The sequence below is a fragment of the Nerophis lumbriciformis genome, linkage group LG05 (genome assembly GCF_033978685.3).
Source record: "Nerophis lumbriciformis linkage group LG05, RoL_Nlum_v2.1, whole genome shotgun sequence".
NCBI lineage: Eukaryota > Metazoa > Chordata > Actinopteri > Syngnathiformes > Syngnathidae > Nerophis > Nerophis lumbriciformis.
Window position 1 is genome coordinate 49,127,833 of NC_084552.2, and position 19,942 is coordinate 49,147,774.

At 40.3% G+C, this 19,942-nt stretch overlaps 1 protein-coding gene across 1 annotated transcript in view; it reads right to left on the bottom strand.

Moving 5' to 3' along the window:
• The window catches only part of slc6a1l (solute carrier family 6 member 1, like), a 17,777-nt gene extending 995 nt beyond the window's left edge, over positions 1-16,782 (bottom strand). Inside the window, exons 1-13 of the mRNA XM_061959476.2 lie at positions 16,628-16,782; positions 13,712-14,011; positions 13,521-13,652; positions 9,090-9,190; positions 8,895-9,004; positions 8,700-8,832; positions 7,961-8,095; positions 2,899-3,002; positions 2,702-2,826; positions 2,521-2,633; positions 2,313-2,444; positions 2,147-2,249; positions 1,976-2,076 (exon numbers count right to left, since the gene is read on the bottom strand). Coding sequence (XP_061815460.1) covers positions 1,976-2,076; positions 2,147-2,249; positions 2,313-2,444; positions 2,521-2,633; positions 2,702-2,826; positions 2,899-3,002; positions 7,961-8,095; positions 8,700-8,832; positions 8,895-9,004; positions 9,090-9,190; positions 13,521-13,652; positions 13,712-13,952 — 1,530 coding nt within the window. The 5' untranslated portion in view covers positions 13,953-14,011; positions 16,628-16,782. The remainder of the gene's footprint in view (positions 1-1,975; positions 2,077-2,146; positions 2,250-2,312; positions 2,445-2,520; positions 2,634-2,701; positions 2,827-2,898; positions 3,003-7,960; positions 8,096-8,699; positions 8,833-8,894; positions 9,005-9,089; positions 9,191-13,520; positions 13,653-13,711; positions 14,012-16,627) is intronic.
• Between the last annotated feature and the right edge of the window lie 3,160 nt (positions 16,783-19,942).

Below are 19,942 nucleotides of genomic sequence, written 5' to 3' on the forward strand. Positions count from 1 at the left end.
ATTGCCATATTTTTGCTGAAAGGATTTAGTAGAGAACATCGACGATAAAGTTCGCAACTTTTGGTCGCTGATAAAAAAAGCCTTGCCTGTACCGGAAGTAGCAGACGATATGCGCGTGACGTCACAGGTTGTGGAGCTCCTCACATCTGCACATTGTTTACAATCATGGCCACCAGCAGCGAGAGCGATTCGGACCGAGAAAGCGACGATTTCCCCATTAATTTGAGCAAGGATGAAAGATTCGTGGATGAGGAAAGTGAGAGTGAAGGACTAGAGGGCAGTGGGAGCGATTCAGATAGGGAAGATGCTGTGAGAGGCGGGTGGGACCTGATATTCAGCTGGGAATGACTAAAACAGTAAATAAACACAAGACATATATATACTCTATTAGCCACAACACAACCAGGCTTATATTTAATATGCCACAAATTAATCCCGCATAACAAACACCTCCCCCCTCCCGTCCATATAACCCGCCAATACAAAGTTAAAAGTTAAAGTTAAAGTACCAATGATTGTCACACACACACGAGGTGTGGCGAAATTATTCTCTGCATTTGACCCATCACCCTTGATCACCCCCTGGGAGGTGAGGGGAGCAGTGGGCAGCAGCGGTGGCTGCGCCCGGGAATCATTTTGGTGATTTAACCCCCAATTCCAACCCTTGATGCTGAGTGCCAAGCAGGGAGGTAATGGGTCCCATTTTTTTATAGTCTTTGGTATGACTCGGCCGGGATTTGAACTCCCAACCTACCGATCTCAGGACGGACACTCTAACCACTAGGCCACTGAGTAGCAAATGATAAATGGGTTGTACTTGTATAGCGCTTTTCTACCTTCAAGGTACTCAAAGCGCTTTGACACTACTTCCACATTTACCCATTCACACACACATTCACACACTGATGGAGGGAGCTGCCATGCAAGGCGCTAACCAGCACCCAACAGGAGCAAGGGTGAAGTGTCTTGCTCAGGACACAACGGACATGACGAGGTTGGTACTAGGTGGGGATTGAACCAGGGACCCTCGGGTCACGCACGGCCATTCTTCCACTGCGCCACGCCGTCAACAACTCAAACACCTGCACAACACACTCAATCCCACAGCCCAAAGTACCGTTCACTTCCCCAAAGTTCATACAGCACATATATTTCCCCAAAGGCCCCAAAGTTACGTACGTGACATGCACATAGCGGCACGCACGTACGGGCAAGCGATCAAATGTTTGGAAGCCGCAGCTGCATGCGTACTCACGGTACCGCGTCTGCAAATCCAACTCAAAGTCCTCCTGGTAAAAGTCTTTGTTGTCCCAGTTCTCCACAGGCCAATGGTAAAGCTTGACTGTCATCTTTCGGGAATGTAAACAATGAAACACCGGCTGTGTTTGTGTTGCTGCAGTCGCCGCAATACGTCACTTCCCACCTACAGCTTTCGTCTTTGCTGTGTCCATTGTTCATTGAACAAATTGCAAAAGATTCACCAACACAGATGTCCAGAATACTGTGGAATTTTGCGATGAAAACAGACGACTTAATAGCTGGCCACCATGCTGTCCCAAAATGTCCTCTACAATCCGTGACGTCACGCGCTGACGTCATCATACCGAGACGTTTTCAGCAGGATATTTCGCGCGAAATTTAAAATTGCACTTTAGTAAGCTAACCAGGCCGTATTGGCATGTGTTGCAATGTTAAGATTTCATCATTGATATATAAACTATCAGACTGCATGGTCGGTAGAAGTGGGTTTCAGTAGGCCTTTAAATAAACCAAATGTTATTGAAAAGCGTGTATCTTCAGAAACCAACTAACCAGCTAACATCATGACGATTAGTTATTCAGAGAAAAAAGTGTTTTTTTTTATGGCAGATAACAGTATTTCTGCAGTGATCAAGTCAATGTTTGTTAGCATTGATTGCTACTTTTGTATTTAACCGTTTTTTGGGGTCATTTTGGACACAAAGGTCATTTTTACCAGGCAGATGAGCGGCGTAAAATACATCCAGCAAAGTTTCCACCAGGCGCACGGGCGATAGCCGATCATGTCCTCGATGTCCTTGTAGAACCTCTCGGCCCCTGGAGTGGAATACAAACGTCAGCGCAGCACAAAAAAAAGGCGGCTGAGACACGCAAACATGCTCCGTACCGTACAACCAAGCTATGGAGACCGTTTCGAAGAAGACGAGGAAAAGGAGGCACATCCCGCTGGCCGAGTAGTAGTCGAAGAGCTTGAAGACGTACAGTCCCCCCTGGAAGACTCGCACGTCGCCTCAATTTGTCGTCATGCGGATGTTGGCCCTATACCGACAAACCTGCGTGATGTTGGAGAAGCCGATGATGAAGGAGATGAAGCACACGATGAGGATGAAGACCTTCTTCCTCTTCCTCAGCAGAAGGGGATACTCGTCCATGAGAGCTGTGATGAAACCTTCCACCGTGCAGAACTGATCGGACACAGTTTGCCATGAAGACCTAGGCCAAAGCCGCAAATAGATGGATGTTCTATGGGAAAGAACCCACCTGACTGTCTAAGCCCAGCATCATGAGCATGGAGAAGAAGAGGATGGCCCACAGAGACGACATGGGCAGCTGGGTGACCGCCTGAGGGTAGGCCAAGAACGCCAGACCGGGACCTGCGGGCGCCACACGGTCCACAAAAAAAAACCTCCTAAAAAGTAATCAAAGTGATTCAACACGCAACCTGAAGCGGCGAGTTCCTGCACGGGCTTCTTGGTGATGAAGGACATGAAGCCCACGATGGAGAAGATGACGAAGCCTGCAAACATGCTGGTGCAGGAGTTGATGCAGCACACGATGATGGAGTCTCTGGAACAGACAGAAAATCGGAATGAATTTCCTTCGAAAAGAAAAAGAAAAGGACCGGAGGCGGAGTCGTACTTGTAGACGTCGTTGTTGTAGTTGTTGTAGCTCCCCAGGGCGATGAGCGAGCCCAGGCCCAGACCGTACGAGAAGAAGATCTGAGTGGCGGCGTCCAACCACACCTGACACACAGCAGATGTAGAAATAATCATCACATCATAGTGCTCATAAACAAGCATGTATTGCCATGTTTTTATACCAAAAATTAAGAAAATGTGTCAATGCCCAATATAAAACATTTTCTGAGGTCTAAATTATTGAAAATATAAATTTAGTGTGTCAAAAAACTGTCCCTAGTGGATAAAAAGAACATGTTGAAAGGTGATGGGTTCAATACATTAAATAAATCGTATATAACTGAATATATATATATATATATATATATATATATATATATATATATATATATATATATATATATATATATTTTTTTTTTTTTATATATATATATATATATATATATATATATATATATATATATATAGTGATGAGGTGGCGACTTGTCCAGGGTGTACCGCGCCTTCTGCCCGAATGCAGCTGAGATAGGCTCCAGCAACCCCCGCGACCCCGAAAGGAACAAGCGGTAGAAAATGGATGGATATATATACACACACATGCATACACACACACACACACACACACATATATATATATATATATATATATATATATATATATATATATATATATATACATGTATTAACAATCTCCAATTGTTCTTTAGTCTTTATTCAAATCTAAAAAAAATATATATATTTAGCACTGTAAATTGAAAAGCATTTTTTGCCAGCACAAAAACTACTAAATATTTTTGATGTCCAAATTTAAAAAAAAAAAAAAAAAAAAAAAAGATATATCATCGTTTAATGTTTTGTTTTAAAAACACAAAGTAACGTTTCACTATCAAGTACATTTTATAAAACAAAAAATAAAACAATATCGTCAAGTGAACAAAAAAGGAATGTCATCATTAATGGATAATTAAAAACCACGTATCTCCAATTTTAACCCCAAAAAAGCTAAAAAAAAAAATGTGTCATTGTCCAAATAAAAAACATGTATATTATAGATTGTAGATGACATTCCTTTTCGTTTACATGTTTTTCACTCGGCGATATTGTTTTATTTTTTGTTTAAAAAAATGTACATATTATATATGCGGTACAAATATGTATATCATTTTTGAATAAATGTAATATGCAAAAATATATCCATCCGTTCATTTAATATAATTCTTTTTTTTTTTTATTATTGGCAAAGATGCACCATGAAAAACATGTAGTTTTTGATTAATTAATTCATCAATCTTGTCACACCTGGGTGAAGTCTTGTCTGGGTTTCGTCTGTTGTCATGTTGTCTTGCCATTTCCTGTTTTATTTTGAAAGGTTAACTCTCCCTCTCGTTTCAGGTCACTTGCCCTTCCTCCTGTTTCACTGGTCTGATGTCTCTCCTGATTGCCTGATTGTTCCCACCTGTGTCACACTCCCTCATGTGTATAAATGTCTCGTCCTCCTCTTGTCTTGTGCCAGAGTGTCTCGTTACTTCATGTGCGTACCTCCAGCGTTCCCTTGCCATAGCATTGTCCACAGCCACGTTTCTTGTATCTCTTTTGGATCCATGGGAGTATTTTGATTTGTAAGTTTTCTCAGGTAAGATTAGCTTCCTAGCATCACCTCCATTGGAGCGACTTTTGTTATACTTTGTAGTTTTTTTTGTTCATAGCCCCTTTTTCCCTCTGTAGACGGAGCGTTTTTGAGTTATAGATATTTTTGTTAGTTTAGAGCTCAGGTCAGTTGTGTTTTTATAGCCTGTTTTGTTTCTCCTGTTTTGGACCCCTTCCCTTGTCCAAATAAATATATTGTCTTCAAATCCTGCATCTGTGTTCAGAGTCCTGTTCTGGTCGTGACAGTACACTCTGGCCAGTATGGACACAGCAGGATCGAAGCAGTGGGCCGCGACCCTTCATGCGTAGGAATCCCGCCTCTCCGCTCATGAGGAGCGGGTGGCAGTCTTGGGCCAGGGAATCCAGGGGATCGCCCGAATCCAAGAGAACTTTCAGACCGCTGTTACCTCCCAGGTGGGCCAACTTGCGGAACAGGTGCAACTTTTGTTCACCCAAATGACCAAGCCTGGTCCCGCACCCCATGTGCCTGAGCCGCAGCCAGCCCCCATGACTCAGGTACTCCCCACCATTCATAGTGGGGTGGGAGCCCGATTGGCCCCTCCAGAACGCTTTGCGGGCGAACCCGGACAATGCAAAGAATTTATCATAAGCTGTGAGATGCATTTGGAGCTCTCGCCCCATGCCTTTCCCACCGATCGTGCTAAGGTGTCTTTTATGATCTCTTATCTGGCGGGGAGAGCAAGGAAATGGGCCATGGCCGAGTGGTCCAGGGGCTCTCACATATGCAGCTCACTCCAAGACTTCAGAGAGACTCTCCAAAAGACTTTTGATCCTGTCTCTACTGAGCGCAAAAGGGCCAGAGAGCTAAGTAGGATTCATCAGGGGAAAGAATCAGCTTCTGATTATGCCATTCGTTTTCGAACACTGGCCGCAGACAGCGGATGGAACACTACAGCACTCTATGACGTCTTCCTCAAGGGGCTGGCCGGCCCGCTTCTGGAGCGACTTCTACCCAGAGACCTACCCGCGAACCTGGACGACCTCATCACCCTCGCCATCAGGACAGACCAACGACTACAGGAGTTCAAGTTTCTCCAAGGAGGCCGTCCGACGGATCCAGCCACCAGCCGCAGTTTTCCCTCACCGCCAGTTCTACTCCAGGTCCTCAACCAACAGTACGGCTTCCCTATTCCCTGCCTGAGAGGGGAGAGGAGCCCATGCAGTTGGGCCGGGCAAGACTCCCTCTGGTAGAGCGCCAACGTCGCCTCAAGGAGGGGCGATGTTTCTATTGTGGGGAGGTGGGGCATCTCGTGGCCGCCTGCCCTTCCAAGTCGACCCAGGTGAGGGATCAGAATCCTGCCTCAAGTGCTACTGTGCGTACCTTGACACCCATTAAGGTAACCAATGACTCTATTAGTGTGGTTATGCATGTTTTAATTGACTCTGGGGCCGATGAGAGCTTGATGGACTGGGGTTTAGCCAAGAAATTGGGAGTAAAAACAAGGGCCATCACACCCCCCCTTAAGGCTAGCGCCCTTAATGGTAGCGCTTTATTCACGATCACCTCGTGTCCCAGAACCCAACAATGTGGAGTTCCCACCTGGTCTGGGTGGAATATGCCCATAACTCCTTGCCTACCTCTGCCACTGGTTTCTCCCCCTTCAAGTGTGTCTACGGCTACCAACCGCCAGTGTTCCCAGACTCAGAGCCAGAAGTTTCCGTGCCCTCCGCCCACGCCCTGGTGCGCCGATGCCGTCGTATTTGGCTTGCGGCCCGACAAGTGCTCGCTCGCCAAGGAGATCGGGTCAAGAAATCAGCCGACCGGAAGCGGCGCCCAGCACCTGATTACCAGCCAGGACAGCGAGTATGGCTATCCGCCAAAGACCTGCACCTCAAGGTTCCCTCCAAGAAATTAGCGCCCAGATTCGTGGGTCCCTTCCCCATCACCAAGGTCATCAATCCAGCAGCAGTACGCCTCCGCCTACCCAGGTCGCTCCGCGGCCACCCTACTTTCCATGTCAGTCAAGTCAAGCCTGCCAAAGAAAGCCCCATGGTCCCAGCCACCAAACCCCCCCCACCGCCGCTGGAAGCTGTAGACGGAGGACTTCTGTACCGGGTCAAGAAACTTTTAGCGGTACGCAAAAGAGGTCGAGGTAGACAGTTCTTGGTGGATTGGGAGGGGTACGGTCCAGAAGAGAGACAGTGGATTCCCCAACGGAACATTGATGACCCCTCCCTGATCCGGGACTTCTATAGACTCCACCCTGAGGTCCCTGGGCCGTCAGGAGTCGGCCCTAGAAGGGGGGGTTCTGTCACACCTGGGTGAAGTCTTGTCTGGGTTTCGTCTGTTGTCATGTTGTCTTGCCATTTCCTGTTTTATTTTGAAAGGTTAACTCTCCCTCTCGTTTCAGGTCACTTGCCCTTCCTCCTGTTTCACTGGTCTGATGTCTCTCCTGATTGCCTGATTGTTCCCACCTGTGTCACACTCCCTCATGTGTATAAATGTCTCGTCCTCCTCTTGTCTTGTGCCAGAGTGTCTCGTTACTTCATGTGCGTACCTCCAGCGTTCCCTTGCCATAGCATTGTCCACAGCCACAGCCACGTTTCTTGTATCTCTTTTGGATCCATGGGAGTATTTTGATTTGTAAGTTTTCTCAGGTAAGATTAGCTTTCTAGCATCACCTCCATTGGAGCGACTTTTGTTATACTTTGTAGTTTTTTTGTTCATAGCCCCTTTTTCCCTCCGTAGATGGAGCGTTTTTGAGTTATAGATATTTTTGTTAGTTTAGAGCTCAGGTCAGTTGTGTTTTTATAGCCTGTTTTGTTTCTCCTGTTTTGGACCCCTTCCCTTGTCCAAATAAATATATTGTCTTCAAATCCTGCATCTGTGTTCAGAGTCCTGTTCTGGTCGTGACAAATCTCTATTGAAAAACAAATGTTTTTGTGTTTTATGTCAACATTAGAAAAAAAAGAACTTATATCAATGTTCAATTCGCAACAAATTGCATTACACACAAAATTTTGCGTTTTTTTTTTTTTTTTTTTTTTTTTTTTTTTTCCCTTCAATCCCCAAAAAATGATTGTCCAATAAAAAGCATGTACTGTATCTCCAAATGTTTTTTTGTTTGCTAATATTCCAAAAACAAAAAAATGTCGTCATTGTCCAGTCAAATGCATGCATCTCCAAATGTGTTTATTTTTTAAAACCAAAATGTTTTTTAGTTGATTCATGAAATTAAGATCATGACGCGGACACGTGTGTTACTGAATATTTTTTTAAATTTTCTTGGCATCCAAGAAAGCAAAGTTTTTCATCTTTTCATTTGACATTTTCTTTTATGGTTAAAAAAAAAAAAAAAAGCAACCACATATTCATATCCATCTGCTTGTGTGTGTTGCACCAAGCTAACTCGTCAGTTACTAACCACTTGGTTAGTTTAGTTAGGACGCCGTACCTCCGAGCGTGTGAGCTTATTGAAGTCCGGGGTGATGTAGAAGCGGATGCCGTCGATGGCTCCAGGCAGGGTGACGCCTCGGAAGAACAGGATGAAGAGCATGAAGTAAGGATAAGTGGCTGAGAAGTACACCACCTGCGTTGGGAAACGGAGACAAATATACATCAGGGGTGTCCAAACTTTTTCCTGCGAGGGCCTTTGCTGAATTTTGTACATTAAAGATGCTAAAACCAATACAATATAGGTCAATCATTGTATGCTAAACTATCTGAACACAACATCCATATTTTTTCTTTGTGTAAAAAAGGACATTTCAAGTAATGTTGCACTAAATTAAGCATTTCAAGCTTACAAATGGCTAAATGAACTGAAAAAAACAACACTAATGTATAGGGCTGCGAATCTTTGGGTGTCGATTCAATATCGATTCTTGGAGTCACGATTCGATTCAAAATCGATTTTTTTCGATTCAACGCGATTCTCGATTCAAAAGCGATATTTTCCCGATTCAAAACGAATCTCTATTCATTCAATACATAGGATTTCAGCAGGATCTACCCCAGTCTGCTGACATGCAAGCAGAGTAGTAGATTTTTTTAAAAAGCTTTTATAATTATAAAGGACAATGTTTTATCAACTGATTGCAATAATGTAAATTTGTTTTAACAATTAAATGAATAAATAATATGACTTATTTTATCTTTGTGAAAATCCCCGAGCAGTGATTGGAATGTCTGACCTTCCCCGTCCACTCCACTCCCTTCCAGATTGAGAAATAGACGAGGACCCAAGCCAGTGCCAGGGTGCCCACCAGGGGCCAACGCAGCTCTCCTGGCTCCTCCAGACCACCGGACAGCTGGTGCATGTTTCGCCTGCGGACAAGCAGATGTGCTCGAAAAGTCAGGAAATAACAACCGCCGTGGACCGGACTCACTCCCAGAACTCTGTGACGGCGCTGGTTAGGTTGGTGGTGTCCGTCAGGCTGTAGTTGCAGAAACATTGATCCGTGTTCCAGGGATTGTCGCAGTTTTGCCATGGGAGCTCCTGCACATGAAACATTGTAATACTTGTGTGTATTTGTGACACGTACTGACGATACAATCCTTGTTAAAACAGAAAGTTGCAGTACCGAACCAAAGGAGTTGAACAAGTAGTAGAGTGCCCATGCGATGATGATGATGTAGTAGATGTTGAGCCAGAAGGACAGAACCACTGCAGCCAGACCCACCCCTGCGGTAAGTGGATATATTTTTATTCTCCTTTGTCCAAGGCATTGTATTCTCCTGACGCTGAATTGATCGCAACTGAACTGTTTGGATTGTTGTTTGACGATTGGCAGTTCATGCCCTCAGATTTAGATATGACAGCCCTAGTCTGAGAGGACGGTGCAGGATCCAAAGTAAAGTCAGGGACGTAAATCCCTGCACATTTTGGCCAATAAGTGTCATTTAGGCGAATAGACTTTGATCAAATGTCTGATCAAAACCTCATGTGTTGTGTTTCTTGTGTCGACCAAACAGGAACAAGAACGTGTAACAATATATCAACTCTTTATTGATCAAACTACACAAGTGTTGACCCCTACTTCCTGTTCCTGTCTACAGAGTTAGGCCTTCTGCGTAATGTAGTGTATAAACATTCACTTCCAAAGGTTTTTTATTGTTCTGGTAACATGTGAACTAAAAATTCCGTCACTGTCCAGTCAAAAGCATGCGTCTCCAAATTTGCGGATTATGTTTAAAACCAAAAAATGTTTTATTTATCGAAGTATTTTGTTGTCATTTAAAAAAACAAACATTTATCACATGCTGCCCTTCTTTTTTGCTGCAGCTGTTACATATACTGTAATATTGTACATGGTAATTGGGATTTGTTATATATTGTATATAATATAATATAATATACCAGTATATACTGTATATATATATGTAAATATTACATATATGTTATATTTTATATTGCTACCATACCCTTTCCATTTTTTTGTAACTGAGCTACTGTGTGGAACAATTTCCCTTATGGATCAATAAAGTTTGTCTAAGTCTAAAAGTACATATCTCCAAATTTTTCAGTAGTTTGCTAATTTTCCAAACCTAGAGAAATCCCATCACTGTCCAGTCAAAAGCATGCATCTCCAAATTAGTGGCTTCATATTTTTTTTAAACCAAAATCAAATGTTGTTGATGTCCGTTTAAAAGCTTGCATCTCAAATTATGTTTGTGGTCTTTTGTTGTCATCCAGAAAACAAACTTTTATCAGTGTTATTTAAAAAGCAAATATGTTTAAAATGTGTTTGCTAAAGTTCCAAAAACAGTGTAAAGCATGAATATTGAAATTTGTTGACAATTCTTTAAAACAGTACTAATGTGTAATGAAAAGAATGTCTCTGTAATGGTTTTGTCAGAATTGCTAATGACAGTTTAGTTATGTTAGGGTTTTGCCTGTGTTTAGAATCACTTCCTGTCTTGGTGCTCTTGTTTTGTCAGTGTTTCCTGTTTGGTCTCTGTGCTTTACAGCACCTTTACTTTCTGTGCCATTTCCTGTCAGCACACCTGTTCCTCGTTTAATTACTTCCCTCCTTCAGTGCTGGATCATTCTTCTACTTGAGACTGATGCTTCATGTGCTGTTTTTGGTTCCCTGTAGTGATGGGTTGATGAGGCGTCATGAAGCGTTTCGACACATTGCAAAACTGTATTGATACTGTGTCGATACTGTGTCACTAAATACTGACATCTGCTGGACATTAAAAATCCCTACAGGCAACCTATGGACCGACTCAACTGACACTGATTTTATGCCCTAGTACAGGGGTCACCAACCTTTTTGAAACCAAAAACTACTTCTTGGGTACTGATTAATGCGAAGGGCTACCAGTTTGATACACACTTAAATAAATAAATATATTGTCATTTGTAAGTTACACATAAGTGTGATTTAAACAAAAATAGCTAAATAAATAAATGTATATATATTAAAAAAAAAGGGTATTTCTGTCTGTCATTCCGTCGTACATTTTTTTTTCCTTTTACGGAAGGTTTTTTTGTAGAGAATAAATGATGAAAAAAAACACTTAATTGAACGGTTTAAAAGAGGAGAAAACAAGAAAAAATTTAAAATAACATTTTGAAACATAGTTTATCTTCAATTTCGACTCTTTATAATTCAAAATTCAACCGACAAAAAGAAGAGAAAAACTAGCTTATTTGAATCTTTTTGAAAAAATTTAAAAAAGAATTTATGGAACATCATTAGTCATTTTTCCTGATTAAGATACATTTTAGAATTTTGATGACATGTTTTAAATTGGTTAAAATCAAATCTGCACTTTGTTAGAATATTTAACAAAGACAAATCAGTATTTCTTCTAGATTTTCCAGAACAAAAATTTTAAAAGAAATTCAAAATACTTTGAAATAAGATTTAAATTTGATTCTACAGATTTTCCAGATTTGCCAGAATTTTTTTTTTTAATTTTAATCATAGCAAGTTTGAAGAAATATTTCACAAATATTCTTCGTCGAAAAAACATAAGCTAAAATATGTATTATTCTTTACAATAAAAAATAAATAAATTTACTTGAACATTGATTTAAATTGTCAGGAAAGAAGAGGAAGAAATTTAAAAGGTAAAAAGGTATATTTGTTTCAAAATCCTAAAATCATTTTTAAGGTTGTATTTTTTCTCTAAAATTGTATTTCTAAAAGTAATAAGAAGCAAAGTCAAAAATAAATGAATTTATTTAAACAGGTGAAGACCCATCCATCCATTCATTTTCTACCGCTTATTCCAAGTGAAGACCAAGTCTTTAAAATATTTTCTTGGATTTTCAAATTCTATTTGAGTTTTGTCTCTTTTAGAATTAAAAATGTCGAGCAAAGCGAGACCAGCTTGCTAGTAAATAAATAAAATTTAAAAAATAGAGGCAGCTCACTGGTAAGTGCTGCTCTTTGAGCTATTTTTAGAACAGTACAGCGGGCGACTGATCTGGTCCTTACGGGCTACCTGGTGACCGCGGGCACCGCGTTGGTGACCCCTGCCCTAGTATATACAATAATATAAACCAAGTCATTGTATTTCATTTAGGATTATTTCATATCTTCATTTAAATAAAAATATATTTTTATCATTTTTAGATACAGTCAATAAATAATGTGAACATGTATCATTACATGGAAATCTAAGAGAACGTGTTGTGGATGATTGTGGACTGGGAATTTTTTTAATTTTATTTTTTACACATTTAAAAAAAAAAAAAAAAAAATTTCCGATGTATTACATTTTAGACGATTTCTCTTCTTAGTTATTATTTCACCGGCTGTAGAAAAGACACGCTCACAGGGCACAGAGGAGGCGTCAGTGGGACACAGTTCGCGTATCGGTCACGTTACCAAAACAGCTCATGGTCGGTCACGTGACTTTCTAAAAGCGGTACGCGCACCGACGCAGGGTTTTGCTCTATGAGCTCGACGCATGCGCCGATGCATCGGTGTTGCCGGACCCATCACTAGTTCCCTGCTTCCTTGTAAGTAATAAATAGTTTTTTTAACTTGCATTCCGCCTGCCCTTCTCTGCATCCTGGGGGTCACACCGAACCAAAGCTCGCCGTCTCGTGACAAGTTTTTTGTTATAATAAAAAAAAAACGTAGAAAAGCCTCAGTGTTATTTGAAAAGCATGTATCGCCAAATGGAGTTGTATGCTAATATTTAAAAAACAAAAACATTACCTCACTTGTTCAGTCTAAATCTACAAATTTGTAATTACTTTTTAAAGAAACCCAAAAAATGTTATTAATGTTCAATGAAAATATGTTTTGTCCTTTGCTAATCGAAAAACAAAGATATTTCGTCCCTGTCCTGTCAAAAGCATGCTTTTTCAAATGTGTGTATATTTTTAAAATACATTTTTAGGGGAGTTAATAAAAATAAAAAAAAATGTAACCCAAAAAAATAATGAATTCATCATTATGGTTTAAAAAGTATCTCCAAATGTTTTTGAGTTGTTTGCAAATATTCCAAAAACAGAAAACATTCTGTCGTTTCCCAATCAAAAGCATGCATCTCTAAATGTTGTGATATTTTTCAAGCAAAGAAACTACAAAATATTACCATTATTATTACTACTAAATAAATAAATGATAAATGGGTTGTACTTGTATAGCGCTTTTCTACCTTCAAGGTACTCAAAGCGCTTTGACACTACTTCCACATTTACCCATTCACACACACATTCACACACTGATGGAGGGAGCTGCCATGCAAGGCGCTAACCAGCACCCATCAGGAGCAAGGGTGAAGTGTCTTGCTCAGGACACAACGGACATGACGAGGTTGGTACTAGGTGGGGATTGAACCAGGGACCCTCGGGTGGCGCACGGCCATTCTCCCACTGCGCCACGCCGTCCCTATAAATATGATTAGTATTATATTTACAAGTTAAAAAAAAAAAGAAGCCGCAAATCATTGCAACTTTCTGAAAACGCTGTTGCGAATTCAGGATTTCAGCTCCGCAAAGTTCTGTAAGCAGAGTTACAGGAAGGCCGTTCCTGAGCCCCTCTTACCTTTCATCATGGGCATGAGCTTCCACACTCCCAGGCCTCCCACCGAGGTGAACTGTCCCAGGGACGTCTCCAGGAAGAAGAGCGGCATGCCAGCAAACACCAGCGTCATAAAGTACGGGATCAGGAAGGCTCCTTGACGGAAAGGAACCGATTTATTTTGCGTGGTGTCAGAAACAAGCTGACTTTGTTACCTCCGCCGTTTTTGCCGCACAAATACGGGAACCTCCACACGTTCCCTAAGCCGATGGCGTATCCCACGCAGGACAGCAGGAAGTCAAATTTGCCCTTCCAGCTTCCTCGATCAGGGGGCTCCTCCTCTTTCGTCTCTCGGTCCATAGGGGGAGACGCCAGGTCCAGTTCCTCGAAGGGAACCGCTTGTTTGACGTCAGACGGGGAGTTCAGGTCCACCGTACTATGTCCCGTCTTGCCCATGGTGGGTTTCAGCGCAACGTTTTGTGTTGTCTGCCGGTTGACAGATTCAAGTGGACTTGCTGGGAGTGAACGAGAAGAAAAGCTGTAAGGGGGTCATTTGTCACCTTCTGAAACTGTGCTATTATTCTGGCAAATACACACCACATGGTGTCTTTGATTGATTGATTTTGATTGATTGAAACTTTTATTAGTAGATTGCACAGTACAGTACATATTCCGTACAATTGACCACTAAATGGTAACACCCGAATAAGTTTTTCACCTTGTTTAAGTCGGGGTCCACGTTAATCAATTCATGGTCGCTGTTACTAAACATCAGAAGTCCAATTGACTTGACATTTCTCTCTCCACGAATCACCAACTATTACTTAAAGACGTTGGTTTACATGTTTATTCATCACAACTTGCTGCTTTGTTGTGGTTTATAACATTCTTTCTAAAACGTTTTTGTGACTCATGGGACTGAGCGCCATTTTGGGTATTTTACAAACAGTAATCGTTGTTATTGGTCTGTCTGACTCTCAGTTAGTCAATTAGTCAATTCTCGCCCACAACATGGCTGCATTTTCACACATGCACCACATGAGATTACAATTCTCAAGTATCGCGAGGAATCTTTTCCGTTGCGTTACATTCTGTTACGTACAATGATGTTACGTTATGTTTTTTTGTTTTTTTTGTCCTATCCAGCTTCTCAGGCAAATCATATAGTTGATGTAGATGCCCATATCGGCTGTTCAGATTTACTTTACAAAAGAGAAGTGTAGGATACTTCTCTTGTTGCCTTATTTGTATTTGACTTTATTAAATGTATTTATATTATCATTTAGTGCAGCCGGGCCGGAGCAGGAGGGGATAGAAAGAGAGAGAAAAGAAGACAGAGGGGGAAATTGTGGGGACAAGAGGGGGATTAGACAGAGAGACAAAAACAACAACAGCAAACAACAACAACAATAGAGCAACATCAGCAAATACGACATGTGCAAATATGATGGTAAAAGTAATAGCAAATAAGCAGTTAGCGAAAATAAAAAATAATACAGAAATGACAATGAGCATTATTACACTACAAATGGAGCAATTCAAATACCAATAGAAATAGCGCTATTGATGATGAACAATACCAATACTTTACCTTTATTATCAACAATGCAGTTGTTCAAATGCAACAATACATATACGTAATGATAACTTGAGATACGAAAGAATGCAGAAAAATGGAGGGGGAGAAAGAGAAGCAACCTACATTAGCCGTATAGATTGTTATAGTAACAATAGGTTAAGCTTTGTCCGTGTGCCATATTACAACCAGTTTACCCTAGGGCAACAACGTTAATATATGTTTGATGAAACGTGATTATGTGCACGTTATGTTTTTTTAAGTTACGTTTTGTTATGTTACACTTTAAGTTATGTTCTTTCACGTTACATTCTGTTATGTAACATTCTGTTATATTAACTTGCGTTATTCCGTTATTTTTTGTATTTATCTATTGTATCTACAAAAATCACACAGAGTATAAATTAGGCAAACAAAATAATACATATAATATGATACGTTCTGTTACGTTATATTTTGTTATGTTACATTCTGTCATGTTCTACCACATTACATTCTGTTACTTACCTTCTGTTCGATTGTTTTGTTACGTTCCTTTTTGTTGCGTTGTTTTGTCACAGTATGTTCTGCAGGTTACATTCTGTTACGTTACATTATTTCACATTATGTTTTGTTATGTTCTGTCATGTTACGTTCTTTCACCTCAGGTTCTTTCACCTTACATTCTGTTACGTTATGTTTTAAGTTACATTTTGCCATGATACATTACGTTCCTTAACATTAAATTCTGTCACGTTACATCCTGTTACGTTACCTTCTGATACATTACATTCTGTTACGTTACTTTTTGTTGCATTTTTTTGTTAAAACTATTTTTGGTTGCGTTAAATTACGTCACATTAAATTGTTATTTACGTTATGTGCTATGTTACGTTCTGTTACGTTGCGTTCTGTTTCGATACGTTCTGTTACACTACGTTTTGTTACGTTGTGATACCTTGTAAGAGAATTTCTGCAAAGTAGGCACGTAACTGATTTTTTTATTTATGCAATTAAAGTCTTTTTAAGAGCTTCCACACACGCTTACAGTATAAACACTTCCTATGCTTCTTAAACACATTTTTTACTACGTGCATAAAACGTACAACATTTTAGCATTACAAACTTTAATGTTTACTCAAATCTCAATGTACGCAATGATACTTTAAAATCTGCAATGCGCTAAGACAGTAAGTGAACCGAAGTGACAAAGGGAACACTGAATATTAATGACCCGATTGCGTATTCTCTTATTTCATGCATGGATGACATTACATGATGAGGAGATTGGCACCTTTGGAATTAATGATTAGCCTAGAAAATGCATTTGTTATTAAAATTGTTTTATTTATAAGCTTAATATTACCACATATAGTGCCTATTATTTTTTTAATATTGTCTGCACCGACGCATTCCAAATTTGAGACTGATTTTCAATGGAAAATTCCAAGTGTGGTGAAGTAAATTTGGATTAAACGAACTGTTCCATAAAAAGGTTTTTGAGGACAGGTACAACTGAAGTGTGACATTCTGTTCTCGCGTTGTCTTCCTCAGCCATGCAGCAGTAACATCATACCTGAAAGACGTGCACCTCTTCAACTTTCTCCCAGGAGTGGCTCCAAAAGGTAAAAAAATATATATATATATATAAAAAAGTCAGTCCGGGCTGCATCAAACTGCCTCCTCAGGCCCATCAGAGGCTCTCCCCTGCCAGTCACACTACTGCTGTCCTTGATAGCAGCAACTATCGAGTGGCTGCTAATAAAGTTCGACCTGTGTGCCTGCTTTGATTACAGCTCAGCACCCTGAGGCCATGCAGGATATGCCCATCACACTCACACACACACACACACACACACACACACACACACACACACACACACACACACACACACACACCTGGTGATCTTTGCCAGCCATAGTTTGTAAAAATGACAAAGTGACCTGAATCATTTAATAATTTTACGTAACATGTAATGGTGGTGCTTTGGTCCAAATTGTGCATCAATTTTGCTTTACAAACCATCTTCGAGCCACTTTCTGAGTGTTTCTAAAAACAAGCCGCTTTGAAAGGCGGGTCCTATTAGATGCAAGTTAACTCGTCCCTTCCAGGATGTGTCTGCCATGTTGTAGTTTTACACTGGGAAAAAAATGCCCCTCTCAAAAAGAGTAAAAAAACAAAAAAAAGTTCATACGAATAATTTTTGCCTGCAATGACCAAAAAATCTGCCAATGGAACAAGTCCAAATTGTCTTGGTAACATTTCTGGAAGCAAGACATAAAAACTTAAAAGTGATCTTCAAATGAGCAATTAAAACTTAGGTAACACTTTAATATGGGAACACATATTCACCATTAATTAGTTGCTTATTAACATGCAAATTAGTAACACTGGCTCTTAATTAGTCATTAGGTACTTATTAATGCCTTATTCTGCAATGACCTCAGAATTATTGCTTATTAGTAACCCTAACCCTAACCCTTATGTCCCCATAGTGTCCAAATAACTCTAAATTAAGTATGTTACTCAGTGACCTAGTGGACCTACTCAGTGGCCTAGTGGTTAGAGTGTCCGCCCTGAGATCGGTAGGTTGTGAGTTCAAACCCCGGCCGAGTCATACCAAAGACTATAAAAATGGGACCCATTACCTCCCTGCTTGGCACTCAGCATCAAGGGTTGGAATTGGGGGTTAAATCACCAAAATGATTCCCGGGCGCGGCCACCGCTGCTGCCCACTGCTCCCCTCACCTCCCAGGGGGTGATCAAGGGTGATGGGTCAAATGCAGAGAATAATCTCGCCACACCTAGTGTGTGTGTGACAATCATTGGTACTTTAACTTTAACTTTAACTTTAATAAGCAACTAATTAATGGTGAATATGTTCCCCATACTAAAGTGTTACCAAAACTTATTACCGTATTTTTCGGAGTATAAGTCGCACCGGAGTATAAGTCGCACCTGCCGAAAATGCATAATAAAGAAGGAAAAAAACATATAAGTCGCACTGGAGCCCGGCCAAACTATGAAAAAAAACTGCGACTTATAGTCCGAAAAATACGGTATTAGTTATACTTACTAGTATTGTGAAGTTTTGTGTCTTATAACAAACTTATGATGCTCAAAATAAGTATTTTTTCCTCAGCAGATCAATTGCCTAAAAACATGTTCTTATGTCTCACTGAAAAATTACTATTCAGGGGATTGTCCTGTGTATTATGGGGTTTTTTTTAAAGATATTTTGACTAGAAATTAGAAATATATATATACTTGATGAGATTGTGAATGTTTTCAGTGTAGCAGTATGCTTCCGTACTGACAAATATAAGTTACAACTATATGCATTTGTTACAACTATATTTACCGGTACTTGGTCTGAGGAAATATTCTAATTTTTTGAGATAGGATTTTTGAGTTTTCTTAAGCTGTATGCCATAATCAGCAATATTAAAATAATAAAAGGCTTGCAATATTTCAGTTGATGTGTAATGAATCCAGAATGTATTACATGTTTGTTTTTTTAATTGCATTACAGAAAATAAAGAACTTTATCACAATATTCTAATTTTCTGAGACAGTTCTGTATATATATTTATATTACAGTACAGGCCAAATGTTTGGACACACATTCTCATTTCAATGTGTTTTCTTTATTTTTAAGACTATTTACATTATAGATTGTCACTGAAGGCATCAAAACAATGTGAAGTGAAAACCCTTTCAGGTGTCTCTCTCTTGAAGCTCATCGAGAGAATGTCAAGAGTGTGCGAAAAAAGTTATCAGAGCAAAGGGTGGCTATTTTGAAGAAAATAGAATATCAAACATGTTTTCAGTTATTTCACCTTTTTTTGTTAAGTACATAACTCCACATGTGTTCATTCATAGTTTTGATGCCTTCAGTGACAATCTACAATGTAAATAAAGAAAACCCATTGAATGAGAATGTGTCCAAACTTTTGGCCTGCACTGTATATATACAGGTAAAAGCCAGTAAATTAGAATATTTTGAAAAACTTGATTTATTTCAGTAATTGCATTCAAAAGGTGTAACTTGTACATTATATTTATTCATTGCACACAGACTGATGCATTCAAATGTTTATTTCATTTAATTTTGATGATTTGAAGTGGCAACAAATGAAAATCCAAAATTCCGTGTGTCACAAAATTAGAATATTGTGTAAGGGTTAAATTTTGAAGACACCTGGTGCCACAAACTAATCAGCTGATTAACTCAAAACACCTGCAAAGGGCTTTAAATGGTCTCTCAGTCCAGTTCTGAAGCCTACACAAACATGGGGAAGACTTCAGATTTGACAGCTGTCCAAAAGGCAACCATCGACACATTGCACAAGGAGGGAAAGACACAAAAGGTTATTGCTGAAGAGGCTGGCTGTTCTCAGAGCTCTGTGTCCAAACACATTAATGGAGAGGCAAAGGGAAGGAAAAACTGTGGTCAGAAAAAGTGTACAAGCGATAGGGATCACCGCGCCCTGGTCAAGATTGTGAAAAAAAAAACATTCAAAAATGTGGGGGAGATTCAGAAGGAGTGGACAGCTGCTGGAGTCAGTGCTTCAAGATCCACCACCAAGAGACGCTTGAAAGACATGGGTTTCAACTGCCGCATACCTCGTGTCAAGCCACTGTTGACCAAGAAACAGCGCGCAAAGCGTCTCACCTGGGCTAAGGAAAAAAAGAGCTGGACTGCTGCTGAGTGGTCCAAAGTCATGTTTTCTGACGAAAGCAAATTTTGCATTTCCTTTGGAAATCGAGGTCCCAGAGTCTGGAGGAAGACAGGAGAGGCACAGGATCCACGTTGCCTGAAGTCTAGTGTAAAGTTTCCACCATCAGTGATGGTTTGGGGTGCCATGTCATCTGCTGGTGTCGGTCCAC